Source organism: Schistocerca gregaria, chromosome 2 (assembly GCF_023897955.1).
Source record: "Schistocerca gregaria isolate iqSchGreg1 chromosome 2, iqSchGreg1.2, whole genome shotgun sequence".
In the NCBI taxonomy this organism is placed as follows: domain Eukaryota; kingdom Metazoa; phylum Arthropoda; class Insecta; order Orthoptera; family Acrididae; genus Schistocerca; species Schistocerca gregaria.
This window is the reverse complement of record NC_064921.1, coordinates 482717309-482737634: the sequence shown is the minus strand read 5'-3', so window position 1 is coordinate 482737634 and position 20326 is coordinate 482717309. Positions and strand designations below refer to the sequence as shown.

The 20326-nt window shown below is 43.4% G+C and overlaps 1 protein-coding gene across 1 annotated transcript in view; it reads right to left on the bottom strand.

Moving 5' to 3' along the window:
* Positions 1–9696: 9696 nt before the first annotated feature.
* LOC126327443 (uncharacterized) overlaps positions 9697–20326 on the bottom strand; it is a 43006-nt gene continuing 32376 nt past the window's right edge. Inside the window, exon 2 of the mRNA XM_049995888.1 lies at positions 9697–13299. Coding sequence (XP_049851845.1) covers positions 11209–13248 — 2040 coding nt within the window. The 5' untranslated portion in view covers positions 13249–13299 and the 3' untranslated portion in view covers positions 9697–11208. The remainder of the gene's footprint in view (positions 13300–20326) is intronic.

Below are 20326 nucleotides of genomic sequence, written 5' to 3'. Positions count from 1 at the left end.
CTGTCATTCTTACGACTCTGACAAGGAAACCTCCCCATCGCACCTCCCTCACATTTAGTTATAAGTTGGCACAGTGGATAGGCCTTTAAAAACTGAACACGGATCAATCGAGAAAACAGGAAGAACTTGTGTGGAACTATGAAAAAACTTAAATACACAAACTGAGTAGTCCATGCGCATGATAAGCAACATCAAGGAGAGTGTGAGCTCAGGAGCGCCGTGGTCCCGTAGTTGACATAAGCAGCTGCGGCACGAGAGATTCTTAGTTCAAGTCTTTCCTAAAGTGGAGAGTTTACTTTTCTTTATTTTCGCAAAGATATGATCTGTCCATTCGTTGACGTCCCTGTTCACTGTAATAAGTTTAGTGTCTGTGTTTTGCTACCGCACCGCAAAACCGTGCGATTAGTAGACGAAAGGACGTGCCTCTCCAATGGGAACCGAAAACATTTGATCGCAAGGTCATAGGCCAACCGATTCCTCCACAGGAAAACACGTCTGAAATATATTCTATACGACGCTGGTGACGGCATGTGCGTCACATGACAGGAATATGTTGTCGACCCACCTAACTTGCACACTTGGCGAATGAATGACAGGATTCTTCTACCTTGCCCGATTTAGGTTTTCCTGTGGATGTAATAATCACTCCCAAAAAAGTAATGAAAACGTAAGAGTTTGCAACAAATGAATGCAACAGTTTCAGAGTCGCACAGTTTTCCCTGTGCTGTCAAAACATACGTTTTTAACTTTTTTAAATTTTTCCGTGTGTAGACCGTCAAATCCTGCACATGTCCAAGAAATTCAGAATGTGTCCTGGAATTTTGGAGAGTGAAGTTGATTTTGTGTGAGTGCCTGAACTTTGATAATTGTCTGAAAATAAAAAAAAAAACAAATTTTCACGCGTGGCAAGGCTTGAACCAAAGACCTCTCGTTCTACAGTTGCCCACGCTAACCACGGGACCACGGCGCTCCTGAGCTCGCACTCTTCTTGATGTTTCCTATCTTGCGCAAGGACTACTCAGTTACTATATTTTGCTTATTTTTTCATAGTTCCTCAGAACTTCTGTTTTCTCGATTGCTCTCCAAGTAGCAGAACATAACGGTTCCATGATCGGTACAGTTGGAGCGTAGGACCCACTCCATCCCACGTAAACACAGCACACACTTCAATGTAGCTGCCACTAGCTTGTACAATGTCTTGTCGACGGCAACTTGACTGCATGGCTTCTTGGGATCTGCGCCACACCCAACTCTTACCGACTGAAATCGGGACTCGTCTGACCAGGTCGCCGTTTTAAGTCCTCTGGGGTCCAACCGATACGTTCATTAGCCCAGGAAAGGCGCTGCAGGCGATGTCCTGTCGGTAGAGGCACTGGTGTCGGTCGTCTATTGCCATAGCCATTGACTAAGTTTCGCATCACTGTGTTAACAGATACGTTTCTCATAGTCCCACATTTACGTCTGCTGCTATTTCGGACAGTGTTAGTTGCCCCTTAGCACTAACAACTACGCTCAAATCCCGCTACTCTCGGTTGTTAAGTGAAGGGCATCGGCCACCGCGTTCTCCGTGGTGAGACGTAATGCCTGAAATGTGGCATTCTCGGCATACTCTTGTCACTGTGGATCTCGGAGTATTGAATTCTCTAACGATTTCACAAATGGAATGTCCCGTGCATTTAGCGTCAACTACGATTCCGCGTTCATAGTCTATTAATTCCCATTGCGCGGCCATAAACACTTCGGAAACCAATTCACATGAATCACCTGAATACAAATAGTAGACCCACTAATGTACGGCTTTTTTGTGGTTTTAGGACGCACAACTACAATGGTCATTAGCGCCCAGACTAAGTTATGAATGCACCGCGAGGCACAAGGTTAAAACAGCAACTTAGAAGGGCAACACTATAAAAGGCACAGTAACAGGCAATGCATAAAAGGAAACAGCATAATCAAATGTCAGACAGGTTTTTCAAGTGGATAAAACGAAGAACGCGAGCAGCTGCTCCTGGGTTATCCGCAAAAATGGCATCCAGAGTACATGGCAGGCCAAGATCAATGCGCAGTGTATTAAAATTCGGACAGGACGTTAAAACGTGGCGTACCATCTGTAATTGCCCACATGGGCAGAACGGCGTCGGCGCAGCCGTCAGCAGATGGCGATGGCTGAACCAGCAGTGTCCAATTCGTAACCGGGCGAAAACGACCTCCTGCCGCCAAGAAGGGCATGAAGAGGTCGTCCAAGCCGTGGGAAGAGGTTTCAATGCCCGAAGCTGCTTCTCCGTAAGTGTAGCCCAATCGGCATGCCACAGCGATAAAATGCGCTGGAAAATGACCCTTCTGCAATCTGATGAAGGGACACAAGAGGAGACTGTCCGAGGGTGGAAGACCGCAGCATTGGCCGCGGCACCTGCAGCTTCGTTCCCAGGGTTACCGACATGGCCAGGAACCCACATGAAGGTAACCGGAGTACCGTCGTCCGCCAGCTGCTGAAGAGAGCGTTGGATGCAGTGCACGAAAGGGTGAACCGGATACGGATCACTGAGGCTCTGGATGGTGCTCAGGAAATCGGAGCAGATGACATAAATAGAATGTCGGTGGCGGCAGATGTAAAGAACAGCCTGGTAGATGGCAAGTAGCTCAGCTGTGAATCAGACCGAACAACAGCCATGGACGGATCTTTTTTTACCGTGTGTTCGCGACACTACCGCCATCTGTATATGTGCATATTGTTATCCCGTGACTTCTGTCACCGAAGTTTTGGTTTTTCTCAGCCGAGCGTGTCTGGAGTATTTCGCTGGTCGTGACTGATTGCACAACGTATTGTACAGAACTATCGTTCCACCTCCGTTTTATCATCATCAATGGAGTACCAGTCGCTATCCTGAATTAGTTTCGCTAAAAGCCTCCCGAAAATTATTGCCAATGTGAAACAACATTTGTGAGAGCTCTTAACTCTTTCCTCGTGTCTATAGTCTCTCAGTTCTCAGCTAACTGAATTCAGGGTAGAGATTCGCATCACACGACTCTTGCAGCAAGGAAATTCACTTGCATTCACAGCATTTTTTTTTAGACTTAAACAAGATGGAGATATTCCAGAAAGTCTACCTGAACCTAATTTTGAAACATTTTTCAGCAACACTTTCTGAATTGCATTTTCTTGTCTTTCTAAAGATGCAGCAGTCTGAAGGCAGCTACCTTAGATTCCCTATAAGGCGCTATTAAGGTGTTCTCCCTTCTCTTCTACGGTCGGTCAACCGCTCATTTTTGTAACTGACTATCTCAACGTATAGGTGATGTAACTCCAAGTCTGAAATGCTGAGAGCTTTGATGTCATAAGGAATCCTGTTATTCATGTAATTACATTACTCTGCCGAAATTTAAGGTAAAATTTACGTACGTATTGTACAAGTATCAGAATTTTCGTATACGACTTGCACAGTCCTTCATTTGAAATTCAGTTTTCTTGGAAAATCGATGGAGTTTCCTGTACACTACGTCAATTAAGATGGTTTGGAAGAACTACAAACGAAATTTGACTGGAATGAATAAAAAGCTTTCTATCGTGCGTATTACGTATACCGTTGCTTTTAAAAGTATAACAACGATCTAAAGTTATGGCTAAATGTTTTTTGTGGGCGAGTCTGTACACCTGAATAATGACCACTCATACCAGCTGCAATGTCGCAACTCTGTTAAGTAATTCAAACTATACGCAGTAAACAGTGAATATTAAGTGATCCTGCTAACGATTTTCCAACGTTCACGTTCCGTGACGAACGCCTAAAATTGTCTAGAACCTCATTCTAAGACAGAAAATGTTGAAATATCAGCTTTCTCATCAGCGGTAATTATTATAGAACAACAGGCAGCAATTTTCATTCCTACTCTATCTTGGTAACTGTCCAGCATACAGGAAAGTAAAGTATTTTGGATGTATGTTAAAGTGTCTTTGAAAACAGCAGCCCTGTAAAGGTGACTGCTAGGCTCAGCTGCGAACATAGCAACGAAATGTTTACAGCTGTGGGAAATAAATTTACGTGATTCATGTCTGCGCTCGTCATGTGCACAAAAAGTCAGTTTGACAGCGCAAATGAGCCAAAACATTTTGTATAGTCCACAGTCTTGGAACATGCATTTCGTTCTTTTTTGTTCCTTTTTGTCTTTACATTTCTTTCCAAAGAAGACAGCGCTACTTTTAAGCATGGTTAGGTATCCGCGGCCTGACTAACTTCTTATAAATTATTTGTAACAGTAAGTGAGCTAAAGTTCACAATCTTCGTACATGGCAGAATTTCCTCACTCTAAAATTTCGGTGATAGTTCACTGGTCTGTTACACCACTGTTCACAGACAGGCTGTTGAACAGACAGGCTGTTGAACAGACAGGCTGTTGAACAGACAGGCTGTTGAACAGACAGGCTGTTGAACAGACAGGCTGTTGAACAGACAGGCTGTTGAACAGACAGGCTGTTGAACAGACAGGCTGTTGAACAGACAGGCTGTTGAACAGACAGGCTGTTGAACAGACAGGCTGTTGAACAGACAGGCTGTTGAACAGACAGGCTGTTGAACAGACAGGCTGTTGAACAGACAGGCTGTTGAACAGACAGGCTGTTGAACAGACAGGCTGTTGAACAGACAGGCTGTTGAACAGACAGGCTGTTGAACAGACAGGCTGTTGAACAGACAGGCTGTTGAACAGACAGGCTGTTGAACAGACAGGCTGTTGAACAGACAGGCTGTTGAACAGACAGGCTGTTGAACAGACAGGCTGTTGAATAGACGCGGAAACTTGCAGCTTTGTGCTAAAAGGAGCAATTATTATATTTGTATTTGTATTTTTAGTATCAAAACATCTTTGGTATTTTTGTTGCTATGGTAACAGTATGTGATTGCGTAAACACGACGTTTTCATTCTGCACCTCGCAACTTATCAATGAAGATAATTTCTGGAGCTGAAACCCGCCGTCGAGTAGTTTGTACGATTCTCTCCAACGGCACACTATTTCTGTCTCGCCACTAACGGGCACCGGAGCAACTCCATCACAAAAAGGTATGACACGCTATCGCATGATGTACATTTATTACTGTAGACAAGACAGATATTACGACACACTACTTTTACTGCTGAGAAGAGGTACACTTGATGTTGTTAAGTACATATTAGGATGTATTTTATTCGAAGGACGAAGTCACGATACTGCTGTGACATTTAGTTTAATCATTTGTTCAAATGTTATATGTCGTGAGTAGTAACATCTGTCATTGAGACGATTGTTGTAGGCGGCGGAACATTGACAGCTTTTTCGTCATACTTAGGCTTTAACGTTGTACTGTTGGATAGCAATCCCAGGAGCTTAATGGAATATATTTTTTCTTCACCGCCACATTTAACATAGATTTTTTTCTTCATGGACGGTGCCACTCATTTGTACTTCATTATAATCTAGTAATAATTGATCAAATAACAAAACGTAGTTGCGAAATATGTACTCAGAAGCCCGTATTTCCTCAGTCCGTTCTTGAGAAGTCGTTGGAGGTTCTTGTATGCACAAAGAAGTACCGGACGTAGACTGTCCTGTTTTCAACTAAGTTTATTTATTTGGTGCTGCACGTACCGATAATGTATGCCATGATCAACGAACTATCATCTATCCATGCATACTTTACAAAACATTGAAGAGTCTCTAATGCTTGACTTAATTGGTAAGGAATGTCTTATACCACAATGTCATACTCCGCCTCGAAATAAGATGTGAGCAAAATTCTGTACAGTGAGATACGAAGAAAAGTACACCATCCATCCGAAAACTGGTATTAACACCGAAATAACGTTTGACCAACACTCTAGTGAAGACAGTTTTACATGACGTATCGTAACATGGATTATAGACAGATTCAGCGTTCGTGCTATATTTCCATGTGTCCGAACATGAACCAAGCGGATGTTTTGATACGAGTCCTACGCGGCTTCACCGTGGCAGCTACTAAGCCACACCCTCTGATGTGTTTCTGTAGCGTGTAATTTTGCTTGACACGAAGTTTATCCAGTAAAAAAATAAAAAATAAAATAAAAAAAGCTTTTCATTTCGACTGATTAATATTTTCACTGCAAACACGTATCTAAACTGAAAAATCAATACTACATAGACATTTACTTAACGTGAGTTGTTACGGAATGTTGTTCGGCTTAGCGTATGTGGGGGTAATGAAAGGCACATTTACTGATGAAGTACTTTCCTTCACAAACTCTCGTAGCCTATGGTACGTTGAATTATGTCACCCAGAGCAAACTGTCTTGTCTTGTAATTGAGGGAACGCCGCCTCAAGAACCAGATTAAAGATAAGTCATTTATGAACGTCTGTGAAGTTGTAATGTCCTTAGACGTTAAAACCATGCATAGGATCGTACGCTTGTCCGGATCCTTTTCTTAAATGGGAAACGCTTTTTTGTTTCCGCTCATCCTACTTACCTCCCCTCTCCCCAAGAGACTATTCTGTGGAACGTTGCACTAGGGTGTGCTGTACAATGGGAGGACTAACACGTTGTAGCTGGGAATATGGCTTGCTTACTGCAACAGTGCGTCTTGGAGTCATGATAATGCAGACACCTTTATCTCCCGATAGTGCCGAACTACCTGCTGACTGTTGGAAATTTTCATTCTGGAACTTAGCAAACGCATCTACTCGCCTCTGAAACTTCTAGTAACACTGAGGGCACAAAAGGGAGATACTAAGTTCAGGCCAAACCTTACGATTAATATATAAAGTACAGACCTTCTCAGGTCCTGCTTATATCACCCTCTGAAAGTGGATGCCACCCGCCCGTAAACACCCTTCTTCCCCCCCCCCCCCCCCCCCCCCAATAAGCCCGTAACTCAATCCAGCCTCTGAAAGGCTTTCGTGTATCTTCGGGAAGGACTTTCCCTAATTGCCTGTTTGATTCAGATTTTACGTAAGTACAATTTTATAATTTAGTGAGTTTAATACCAGTTAAATATTTAATTACTGAGAACAATGCTTTTGTGATGATTAATTTAATATGTCGTAAAAGGCTAGGAGTAACAGTTATTTCAAAATTGGTGAAATTATAATTACCAAGACTGCAATTTACGCCGTATCATTAATAGTGCCAAAATGTATTATTAACGAAGTAGAAAATAATTATTATGGGAACCGATCTCCCTTTTCTCTTGGAAGAATCTTTATTCGTAACTGAAGTATAGATTATCGGAAATTTTAATTACAAAAACTTTAATTAGCTCAAAATCCAACTTAACCATGTAAACAGTGAGTCATATGTAGAAAATGTGTGCTAATGTGTAGTTGTCTCGTTTGATTAATTTGGATCTTACTATAGTTATATATAAGTAATTTCTATCGGCAGTTGTGACTTTGTCAACGAAAGTTTTTTTCTTTTTTTAGCTAAACCGTCTGGACCGGCACTTTGATATGATAGGTGAGTGAAATAGTTATTCGTTTTGTAAGATCTGTATGCTACATTTTCCTTTACCCTATTGTATCATAATATTATTTAGATAAGTATGCAAATGCTATCAACGATTTTAGCTCGTAGCGCTTTTTAAAGTGGTGTAGTCCGTCTTCCGGCTCTCGTTTCGATGGTATGATAATGTTAGTAAGGAGAAGAACATGCCAGCATACACTAACTCTTTGCTCCGGTCGTATTCCTTGACTTATACGGGCAATCGAACTAACAGGGGCATGTGTATACCTGCTTATATCACCCTCTGAAAGTGGTTGCAGCCCGCCCGTCCCCCCCCCCCCTCTCTCTCTCTCTCTCTCTCTCTCTCTCTCTCTCTCTCTCTCTCTCTCTCGTAACTCCATCCAACCTCTTAAAGGCTTTCGTATATCTTCGTTAATGAATGTCCCTACCGTCACACGCCGCGCTCGTATCAAGGATGCGAGTTGCATAAAATTATAAAATTTGAATATGGAAGCTGTACAAGGTACGTTGAACCAATATGACGAACAGGGTACTTGCCTTTCGTGAAAAGTTTTATGCCATGTGAATCGTGTTTTCTGGAAGATTTTTAAGAGAACTTTAATTAGTATAATCACTTTATATGGGTATCTTTATTGGTACTGTTATATTACACGATGCAGATGTGACTGTCAGACATAACACTAGATTTTATCTTGGTGATGTAAATAATCATTAAAAGTTGGAAAATTGATCCTTTTTCGAAAAAATACATGTAAATTTTTCTGAAAAACCGTATTTCTTTCAATTCGTATTTTAACTGTCTTGATTGGATACAATTTAACACGTGCAGTTTTCATTTCACGATACTAACAAAGGCAACTCTAAAATTGCTCTACAGAAATGTAGGTGATCGTCGGGTAGTGAAAGCTGGAGTTTTCCAAAGACCTCGATTGTGTAAGGCGGCGATCAAATAGTTTCCGCTTGAAGGCCGTACAGTCCAAACCCGGTACGCCAGTCAAGCGTAACAGCCGTGAACATTGAGGCAATCATACCACTGACGCACCAGGTTGAAGGTACACGTTTAGTGGAGCACCGCGTCTGGCTGCATGAAGATTTTCGAAAATTCCTGCTGCAGATTCTCGTCAGGCAGGAGTCTTCGACCGGTCACGGGCTTTTTTAAGGGGCCGAAGGTGAGATTATCGCATGGGGAGAGATCATGGTGCTCGAGTGCCTCCCAATTGAGTTGCCGTGACTGCATTACGACGTTTGCAATAAAGGGACGTGCGTTATCACGAAGCAGTAGTGCAGCTTGTCGCAGATTCCCCGGACGTTTCGCGTTAACTGCAAGCCGTAATCTCTCCAGCGTTGACCTGCAGTGATAGTGATAAAGAAATAAAGCAGTCCCCATTGTCGGGAACACCAGGCTTCTTCCTATTAAAAAGCAATGTGTCAAGTACAGGATGAGCATCACATGTATGGCAGGTGGGTGGCGCTCTAACTTCTTGGGACAAGAGGACAATGAATGACAGCACTGCATCGTCCACGCTTTCTACTCCGGTACTCAGTGGTGGCACCAGCATTCGTCGCCAGCAAGAACTCACTAAAGGAAATTGTTTCCTTCGACTTGAAACGCTTTAGGTGCTTCAGACAAATAGTCATCTGGTTTACTTTCTGTTCGGCTTTTCACTAGATGGAAACCTTACGGTAGCCTAACTCCTGCCGAATAGTACGTTGCACGTATGTTGCTGGTGTCGAGATCCTTTGCTAGCGCAGAATGTTTATGGGCCGGTGCGTCCGCCCTAATCGCATCAATAACCAATAACCGCCTGGTTGTTATTGTCCGTAATGGATGAGCTGATGTTTTGTGTCGCATCACAACTGGCATGTAGCTTAGGGCGCCTTTCCGCAATGGTGGTTTTCGATAAATTTGCTGCCGACACGCGGTCTCCATTCACCGTGCGGTAACTACCGATGTTTGTCCTTCGGCAGCCAAGAAAAGAGTAAGAGCACATTGGGTCAGTTTGGATGCATTTTAGAATAGTGTCACAATAGATCACATATATGCATTTTTCGCATGCACATCAGGAAGAACAGAATGCCATACAAAGCCATTGCCAACAAATTATTCAAATGGCTGAGCACTATGGGACTTAAAACTGCTGTGGTCATAAGTCCCCTAGAACTTTGATCTACTAAAACCTAAACAACCTGTCACACACCTGTCTAATGACCTCGTTGTCGACGGGACGTTAAACACTAATCTCCTCCTCCTACAAGTGTGACTTTTGTTATCTACGTGGTTAGCGTACAGCTCCTACAGTCACTAAAGCATTGACAGTGTACCTCCGAAGGCCATCTTGCAATGTGAAGTACACAGTGCCTTCGTTACGTTATAAAAATCTATGACTTAAATAAATCGCTAGGATGTTTTACGTGTTTGTACTCTGATAGCTTTGTTACAATTGTCACAGAAACTTCAGGAAACAAATTTACAATGTAAATTGGAAACAGATGGGAGAATGTAGCGGGAAGGGAAGGAATTCGTGATGTCAGCTGCATTGAAACTTCATGTGGAGGCAGCGACGCCGAGTGAAAATGTGTGCTGGACCCAAGATTCCCACATCCATTCGAAAGTATGGACACCACTCATTCGTATAACAATTTTTTTGCTGTAGTCGAAATTAAATGTTAATTAATAAATAAGTGCATGAAGCTGACTGCAGTAGTTGGAAATGAGGAGCACGTTTTGCAAGAATGAAACACACATGTATTGTAATAACTTTTGTATTACATGAATGATTTACTGTATGTCATTACTAAAATTTACTATCGCTTCTCATTTCAGGGCAAGTATCAGGAGGCGCAACTTTTACAATGTTAAAAAGTTAAAATATTCCAATGATAAAACAGCAATTAATAAAATCGTGGCCCATTACCTCGCAGATGTCAGGGAATTAGGCACAGGTATTGTCTTCTACAAGCTGGAGTATGTTTCCTATCACACCAGTTGTATTATTATTTGAAATATGTTACTGCTTTAAGCAACATATTCAACTCACACTAGGGTTTGTAACACTCACTATGAAAATAATCTTACAGCGAACGTCTACTTCTCCACAATCATTTCCACGATCAACACACTTCAACATGAACTCTGATCACACAAATAGTACGTTCATCCATCAGTAAAGTGTCTGAACAATATACGTCCATTTGCCTTCCCACAGATATACTGAGGCTATTTATTAAGACGTGTGTATCCTCCCCTGTACGGGGACGGCACACAGCTTATTCCCGTCGGTTTGGACATAGGGCGCCCATTTGAAACCCAGTCTAAATAGCATCGTCAGCGTCCGTTGGCTGGGGTATGTCATGCATTTCGATGCTCTCTCAATTTGTCTTGCGTTGAACTTAGATCTTCTAGTGATATTGAATTAGAAATTCATAGACACCTCTGCATGAATAATCGGTGCTGGTTAGCACAGCGAAGATTTTTTTTAAGTACTCTATAGTTCAGGTCAAAAATTTGTCCAGTGCAAAAGAGAGAGGGCAGTCAATATGTGGGCATACCACTAAGGATATCCCTGGTCTTACTAAGGACTGCCGTTTTACGAGAGGTGATTCGTGAAGTGTTATTGATTCTGCTGATGCCGTTCTGTCATATGTAACACCTAACCAAAATGTCACAGAATTGCCTCCCCTTTGTGCTCATTAATGTTGAAATGCTGCCATAGCAAACCACAGGGCACACTTTCATCATACTTAACTGTCACTTCCGAAAGTTTGAAGGGCCTCCAAGGCTGCCGATATCGCCATGACGGAACTACTCGTGCCCCTCTGCAAGACCTTTAGAACATCAGACAGAACCCTGTCGCATCTATGGGCCAGGTTTTCTATCGAGGTACTTTGTTCCTTCACTTCTATCAAAGCGAACGACATAGTTCCCCTGCTCGACGCCACGACACATTTCTTGTCATTCAGTTCGTCCAAACTGATATTCGCCGTCTGCTGCATCAGTTTGTCCATTTCGTCTTCGAAGGCAGAGACTTGTCGGGAGAGATCTCTACCTCTACCTTCCTCGAACTGAATCCCGTCCAACGATGCCCTCGCCTCCGTCAGTGCCTCTAGGGCTTCCCGGTGCAGTTGCACCGCCCTCTCCGCAAACGCTACGGCCTCCCTCGCGAACCGCGAGGCGGAGCTGGCAGCTTCGGCGACCTGGAAGACCGTGTTATCAGACCTCGCCGTCGCTTGCTGCAGACACAGCCGAGCAACTCTCTTGGCTCCCAGAGCTGTGCACGCCACATTTGCTGTACCCTTCACGCAGTTCATGATAGTCAGGCAGGTGACGTTTATTTTACGAAGGCGCTGCTCGGCTATAGCGCTGATATGAGACATTATTCCGTGCTGCCGTGCTACTACTCTGCGCGACGTGCGAGCCAACTTGCAAGCGTTCTGCAGCTTTTTGGCGTTACCCTCCTGATCGCTTTCATCCGTCCATTCACCGTCGACATGGCTCCTGTTCGATGCTGTTTCTTCAGATGTTCCAAGCTGCACCCTTGTGCTCGCTCTGTCGTCTTCAATGGTGCTTACGCTCGTCCTTGTGGAAGCGGGAACAGCTGCGCCTTTTGTAGCAGTCTCGCAAGGCACCCTCCTCTGCTGCTCCTCGTCACTATTACTTCCATTTTCCTGGACGTAATTACAGGGGGTGATGAGTACGTAAGCTTTCACAGCGACGAACCGTTCCTCGCAACTGCTACCATGTTCTGAGGAAGTGTCATTTTCACCGCCCATCCCACACCCTATCTGCACAGGACTTTCTACTTCTTCCACGGACGCATGATGGCTGGATGGTTTATCAGTGACAGCACTGGTGAGGCTGTTCTTGGTAGACGAGCTGCCTTTACCAGTAACCGTGTCGAAAGCCGCTTCAGAAATTAACGCTTCAGCATCAGGCATACGGTAATTGCTTAATACTTTTGAAGCGATTTCTTGCAAGTGACCGATCTTAGATGACACCTTTTCAAGACAGAAACCAATTAAGTTTACAATGTCCTCTTCTCTCTGCTTCTCCATCTCAAAAGTCTCCTTAACATTGTCATAGGTTTCCAGGAGGTCCGCTGAGGATGCTAAAGAGCCTGTGTAGTCTGCCTCGTCAACGTCTCCATAAAAACCACTGCTAGAATCACCAGAAGAGCTGTTGGCACACGACAGATCGGTTTCACTGGAGTCTTTACCACCGTCTTCGCTGTTAGTTTTCCTGTGATGTCCTGCCTCGCGGTAAATCTTCCACTGATCTCTAGTACAAGTGAATGTGTTGGCGTCTTGCTGACGTATTTGCGAAGCTCCTTCGGAGATGCAGAGTGGAATTGAAGGCAGCATTCCCCCTCTACTACTGCCTCCGCTTGAAGTAATTTGTGTAGTTACAGTGCTTGAAGTAGCAATATCCAGTTCCACCACTTCTTGTCCTACACCCATTTCAACTAAATCGACGTAAGACGCGCTCATGAATGAACAATCGTGCGAGGTGTCCACGACGCTAGGAGCTGTATCACACTCCTGCTGTGACGTCAGTGTAACTTCTAGCAGTGATTCGTCACTCCCTGAGTCGTTTTCTTCGGCAGGTGGTACCGTGGCCGTGTAGTCACTTGTTCTATAATCGGAAGGCAAGTTAGCCCTCCTGTGGTGGTCCGTTGTGGCGAAGCTGCCCTTTATGTCCAAGCGCCGCCTCATAGCCGCCGGCTCCCCGTCGTAGGATTCTGAGGAGGTGCACTCAGATCCCACTTCACTGTCGTCGACCTCCATTACCGAGTAGAATGCCGCTGTCCTCGGATTTAAGGCGCCGCCAGCGGTCTCCTGCAAATCGAATAACTAGCTGTGAGGTTTTTAGACAAGAAACACACATATACAGGGTGTTACAAAAAGGTACGGCCAAACTTTCAGGAAACATTCCTCACACACAAATAAAGAAAAGATGTCATGTGGACATGAGTCCGGAAACGGTTAATTTCCATGTTAGAGCTCATTTCGTCAGTATGTACTGTACTTCTTCGATTCACCGCCAGTTGGCCCAATGGAAGGAAGGCAATGTTGACTTCGGTGCTTGTGTTGACATGCGACGCATTGCTCTACAGTACTAGCATCAAGCACATCAGTACGTAGCATCAACAGGTTAGTGTTCATAACGAAAGTGGTTTTTCAGTCAGTGCAATGTTTACAAATGCGGAGTTGGCAGATGTATGGATTAGTACGGGGCAATAGCCGTGGTGCGGTAGGTTTTTATCGAGACAGATTTCCAGAACGAAGGTGTCCCGACAGGAAGACGTTCGAAGCAATTGATCGGCGTCTTAGGGAGCACGGAACATTCCAGCCTATGACTCGCGACTGGGGAAGACCTTGAACGACGAGGACACCTGCAATGGACGACGTAATTACTCGTGCAGTTGACGATAACCCTAGTGTCAGCGTCAGAGAAGTGCTGCTGCGCAATGTAACGTTGACCACGTCACTGTATGGAGAGTGCTACGGAAGAACCAGTTGTTTCCGTACTATGTACAGCGTGTGCAGGCACTGTCAGCAGCTGACTGGCCTCCACGGGTACAATTTTGCGAATGGTTCATCCAAGAATGTGTCAATACTCATTTCAGTGCATATGTTCTCTTCACGGATGAGGCTTCATTCCAACGTGATCAAATTGTAAATTTTCACAATCAACATGTGTGGGCTGACAAGAATTCGCACGCAATTGTGCAATCACGTTATCAACACAGTTTTTCTGTGAAAGTTTGAGCAGGCATAATGTCTTTATTGGGCCCCATGTTCTTCCACCTAAGCTCAATCGAGCACATTATGCTTTCATACGGGATACTCTATTTGTGTTGCTAGAACATGTGCCTTTACAAGTACGACGCAACATGTGGTTCATGCACGATGGACTTCCTGCACATTTCAGTGGAAGTGTTCGTACACTTCTCAACAGCAGCTTCGGTGACCGATGGATTGGTAGAGGCGGACCAATTCCATGGCCTCCACGCTCTCCTGACGTCAACCCTCCTGACTCATTTATGGGGGCATTTGAAAGCTCTTCTCTGCGCAACCCCGGTACCAAATGTAGAGACTCTTCGTGCTCGTATTGTGGACGGCTGTGATACAATACGCAATTCTCCAGGGCTGCATCAGCTCATCAGGGACTCCATGCGATGGAGGGTGGATGCATGTATCCTCGCTAACGGAGGACATTTTGAACATTTCCTGTAACAAAGTGTTTGACGTCACGCTGGTACGTTCTGTTGCTGTGTCTTTCCATTCCATGATTAATGTGATTTGAAGCCAAGTTATAAAATGAGCTCTAACATGGAATGTAAGCGTTTCCGGACACATGCCCACACAACATTTTCTGTGTGCGTGAGGAATGTTTCCTGAAAGTTTGGCCGTACCTTTTAATCTCTGTTAGAATACAGATACAGGAATAATTGTTTGATTCGTTTTTCGAAAGTGAAACGAGTATGCTTTGAATCACATGTTTCGACCGAGATCTCAAAACCTTATAATTGGTATGAACAGTTCGTGTTCGCCTTGTATGAAATGTGTTTCCTCTGCTCCTGATTTTCTTACTTTGTAATTACCTTCCACGCAGCGGTGTACTCAGATTGTTGTTATAGTTGTTCTATCAAAACAGAGCTGTTTTTTACTATGCTGTAACTTATGAGTAGCTTAAAACGTTACGAGACTGGAAACTGTGTACTTCGCGGAAATCTAAGCCATATTTATACATCTACTACACTGGCATCATAACGAAATATTCACGTTTTACAGACTGCGTACACTTTCAGATTTTTCGTGCGTTACAGCGCAACTCGTCATACACTTTTCTGAGTACGTTTCACGAACCTTGACGGTTGAAGTGTTAAAACAGTCAAGGAGCCAAGGAGTCAAGGCTACAGAATCAAGGCAAAGTTATCACACGACATTTGGTCTAGTTTTGGATATATTCACCTCTCCACCACTCCCCATTTTGTTCAGCTTTCATGTGCAGCTTGTTAATTTAACGGATGAGGTAAAATTTTTAATTCCGCCAATTATGAGCAGGAACCTTTTCACTAAAGTACGAGAAATAGTTGTGGCGATGTTTAAAAAAGTTTCGCAAAGTGTGAAGCCCTGCATTTCAATGAATAGTTGTGCTAAAGGCGCTAAACTGATGTAGACAATTGAACAATTTCACTGTGTACAGTTTGAATGATTCATGTCTTTTTATTCACTATTTTAATTCAAAACTATATTTAAGGTCGTAAATAAATTTTGTCAAGGTACTGTACCTCTTCACTTTGTTTACAGATATGTCTTGGGACGGTATTTAACAACTTTTTTTAAATATAAGAGGGAGGTTGATCATTTTCAGACGTGTAGTTTGAGATATTTGCTGTAGCGACTATTTGAAAGCCAACTGTTTTCTCTACAAAATAACAACGTTCAGTTGTATCGCAATTTTTCCTACAGGTCTACAGTTTCCCACTAAATTTTCCGACGCAGTTAATGATTCCTGATCGTCTTACATTATTTGAAGTTCAAGGCACGGACTTGTTTCTTAAGTCAGTACAACGCAAACCCCCAATATACTCAAATACCTTTGAAAGGTGGAAGATTTACGAGGTCGTAAAGAATGATTTTATTTCTGGAGATGTGACAGTGTTACTGATTTGTATATTTTTCTTCATTGTACAATAAAGCTTTCCACATATCAGGTTATAATATACTTCCAACTATTCAGAAATAAAATATTTCATTAAAAATTTTGTGATTAAGCATTTGTTAATTAGAACGGAAGTCTATCAATACGTATTTTCAATAAAAATGAGAAGACGTTTACACCATTCTATAACCTAACCTGACGCTTTACTGTTAGACACTCATGATTCGCACTGTGTTACTGAGAACCCATAGGCAACTTGTGATATTTTGTAATAAATAATACTCAGAATTGTTATCTTCAGTGTCAATTCTTTCACGTTCCTTGAGAACTGCGTCGCACTGGCTTAGGAAATTGAAGTGCAACCACCGAAATTGAAATGTTATGCGCATGGAGAAAGTCAAAGACCGTTTCTTCACAACAGTTTCTCTTTAAGCTTACTGTAATATTATCGAAGTTATAGCAAACAGACCCCTTAATTCTGTATGACTTTTCATCTTTTATTGTAGTAGCTCATACCATAAATTTGTTTTCGATCGTGAAAATTTGGAATAAAATTTTACCTATACATATGAGTTTCAGTAATGTTGTTGCTGTAAAATATGGATTCAGCAGATGAAGATGACCTGACAGTTTATTTATAAGAATTCTGATGCTCCAAGTTATGTGTTTCTGACACGTAATTGCCGTAGGGAAAAAGACAAAGGTGTTCTCAAATAATTCTTTAAAACTGTTGTTGTTGGAGTCTTTGTTGTTGTTCAAAGTAATTTATCTTAGAGAAAAATTTAAGTGGATAGTTCGTGTGAATAAATTTGGGTAGACGTCACACTTGACAAACTGAATAATTTAAAACTTGTGTGATACCTGTGCCAGTCGTCGCTCTCCGGCCTTCACCGTGCATTATATGTTAATCGAAGGTGCAGAGCCGAATAAAGGAAAGGTAACACTGCTGTCAGCTGTATTGGGACATTACGCGGAATCGGTAGCGACGAGTGAAAGGGTGTACCGAATGAGGATTCGAGCCAGACATCTCCTGCTCACTAGGTGGGTGCGGTAACCACTGCGTCATCCGGGATACAGTGTTACCGCTACTGCAGGGACGATCTCTATCGGCAACCCTTTCCATTTCCTCCATATTCGCTCTTCCAAGATACGCACAGATGGTCGGATTATTTGTGCATCCGCACTGGAGAAGCTGGAATCACTTCCCAATTAGACCTATAAAATGAATTTTTGGTGTATTCTTTCGGACATGTCCGACGTCCTATGGGAATCCGGAAGGGCGAATATGGAGGAAATTGACAGGGGCTGCGGAGAGGTTGCGCTCGATGGGAGTGTGGATCGGTCGTGAGTTGAGCCGAGATCGTCCATGCAATAGCGACAACACTGTATTCCGAATGGCGCAGTGGTTATCGCACCTGCCTAGTGAGCAGGAGAATCTTGGTTCGAATCCCAGTACGGAACACATTTTCACTTGTCGCCTCCGATTCCGCGTAATGTCCCAATACAGCTGACAGTAATTATCCCTCCCCTTTCCTTTCTGCCCTTCTATACCTTCAGTTTACATACAATGTCTAACACCTGCGGATTCAGCGTGGTATCATGTCCAATAGAACAGACACCACACATTCACATAATTCTCCGAGCTAGTAGCCCGGGATGAAGGGTAACTAACCCCATATCGCCAGAACCCAAGCAGCTGATTTTGGAGGCCGCCTGCAACAACACAGGGGTTAGGCCGCAGGGTTTCCTTATCTTCATGAAGATTGGACGCCTCAGAATGGGACTGGAGGACAACGCAAAACGTGCAGGTAACTTTGGATCCCGGCAGGCACAAGAACAGACCATAAACACAAAGAGACAGGAATCCGTACAGGCAGGCACGAGAACCAAATATCTACAGCAGAAACCAGCCTGCTTACACTATTTCTTTCTGGACAGGTAGGACAATGCTTATACATCACGAAGGCCAGGGGGTTCTTAAACGAATAAAAAACATGACACTGCCTAGGCCTCAAGCAGAGACATCCGTTACAAATAAGTGATATACGGCTGCGTCACAGAAACTAAGGAATGCAGAAAGACATCGGAACAACGGACTACCAACGCTGTAAACAGTCCTGACGGTGAAAACGTGACAGACGACTAGTCACACACCAGCCCAAGTGAAATGGTGAAGTTCCTCCCAGCACTATGAGATGTGATGATGAAAAGGGCAATGCCGGTCAGTCTTTCAGTGGCACTACAAATTTGTCAGCCAGTGACATAGCCAAGATGAAGAAAAAATTCGGTGAGACCGTGAGCTTAGCAGATGAATGGGAAGGGAGGGAGGGAGGGAGGGAGGGGGAGGGGAGAGAGCGACAAGACGTGTTCTGATCCCGACTTCCATCCTTATGTTCATCTTCACTTTGTTACTTTTTCCTGTTCCATGTTAAATGGACGAATCCTTACGATCCAGTGCTTGCGCATAAAGCGCTAGATTGAGCATAACAGTATCCTGGCCTAACATCCAGATTCCTACACCGTTGCTATTACCTACACCTGCTGCTATTAAAAGCATGGCGACTTGCAGAAGCAGACACTATTCCGGGGCTTCACTACTAAGCCGCAGGACATTGGTGAAGACAGCCAACTCGCCACTGCACAGCTAAAAGGCGACGCGGCATCCTGCCTCGACGTCAACAGTCAACATCGACGACGAAGACTGGCAAGAGATGATTCATTTACTCCCTCCTTCCACTGAGGAACTGAGACGAATCGACGCCCCGTCATATCAGCTGAGGCATGTATAATTCTTTTTGTGTGAAAGGTACAGAAATAAATGCTGGAATTTCACGTTTTATAATCTTCTCAAAGTGTTCCATTCTTAAAGGAATTCCTTGGTCGCTCTTGCTATTTGAGTTCTCTTTATCATTTATGTCGCTCGACTGTTCGCTCCACGTCAACTACACCCGGCTGTACTCAGCCTCGTGTTACATTCTTTTTCTCTCACCAAACTTGACTTCACGATATGTCTGGTCTAATTAATTGGTAATTTCCCATGTAAATGGAGGAGTGCACCAGGACGGATACGCTCTTATTAGTAACAAGCTTACTGTGTGATAATTTTTTTCGATACAAGGGTTTCCTTTCAGCGACGTGTCGATTCTAATGCCTTAGGTGTTTAACAGTTCTAAGAAAACTTAAGTTATATCAAACATACCACAATCATACAGTTGTTAACTTCAATCTACTACCGACAAGTTGATTAAAGCCAATTGAACCAAGAGTGCTCTAAAGCTTTCTTTAAAGACTTTTTGGCAACAAGTTCAGGAGCCCAGGCTAAGTGTAAATGGTTGCGAAATCATACTTTTCCTCTTAGCAAAAATCACTCTGAGCAATCAGGGAGTGTAATGATTGATATAGGGATCAGTGATCACAAAGCCTTTTCATCGATACTGACCTCCGCAGCATCCAAATCCACCAAAAATAAATGAAAAATATATTTATTTCGAAAAGCAGATAAAATGTCTGCTTGCGCCTTCCTAAGAAACAGTCTCCTCTCCTCACCTGCAATTTAAGTGTAGACCAGAAGTGGTTGAAATTGAAGGAAATAGTGTCGTTTGACATTTGAAAGATTTACACCAAATACATTAATGAAAGATTTATATACATGCAGAATGAATCGATGAATGAGAATTTTTAGCAAGGCTAGGAGCTGAACGCAAGTCTCCTGCTCACTAGCATATGCACCAACCACTACGGCACCCGGGCACAGTGGTTTTGCCCAACTGCACTAACTACCCTAGCATGTCTCCCTCCTAAATCCCAAACCCCTTTCGCGCCTCAGATCACTTAGTACCCCCTCCCATTCTAAATTAAACATTACACGGGCTCTACAACTGTATTCGAATAGCACCTTGACAGCGAACAAAACCACTGGGCCCTGCCTGAAACCCAGGGATAGGCGTTTGAATCAAATGAAGCGATTGGATTGAAGAGACCTTTCCAACATTTCAAATATCTTTGATTTGTAAATAAAGACTGAAGCGATTAATGAAAATTTGTCTGATTCTGAGATGAAATTCGAATACAGACGGAGAGTCTCTGCAATACTGTTCAAATTAAGGGGGACTAAGAATTGAACTGAGGGTGAATGGGATTTGGATCGAAGAGAGAGGCGTGCTAGCACGCAAAGCCAGTGTGCCGGGGTGTCGT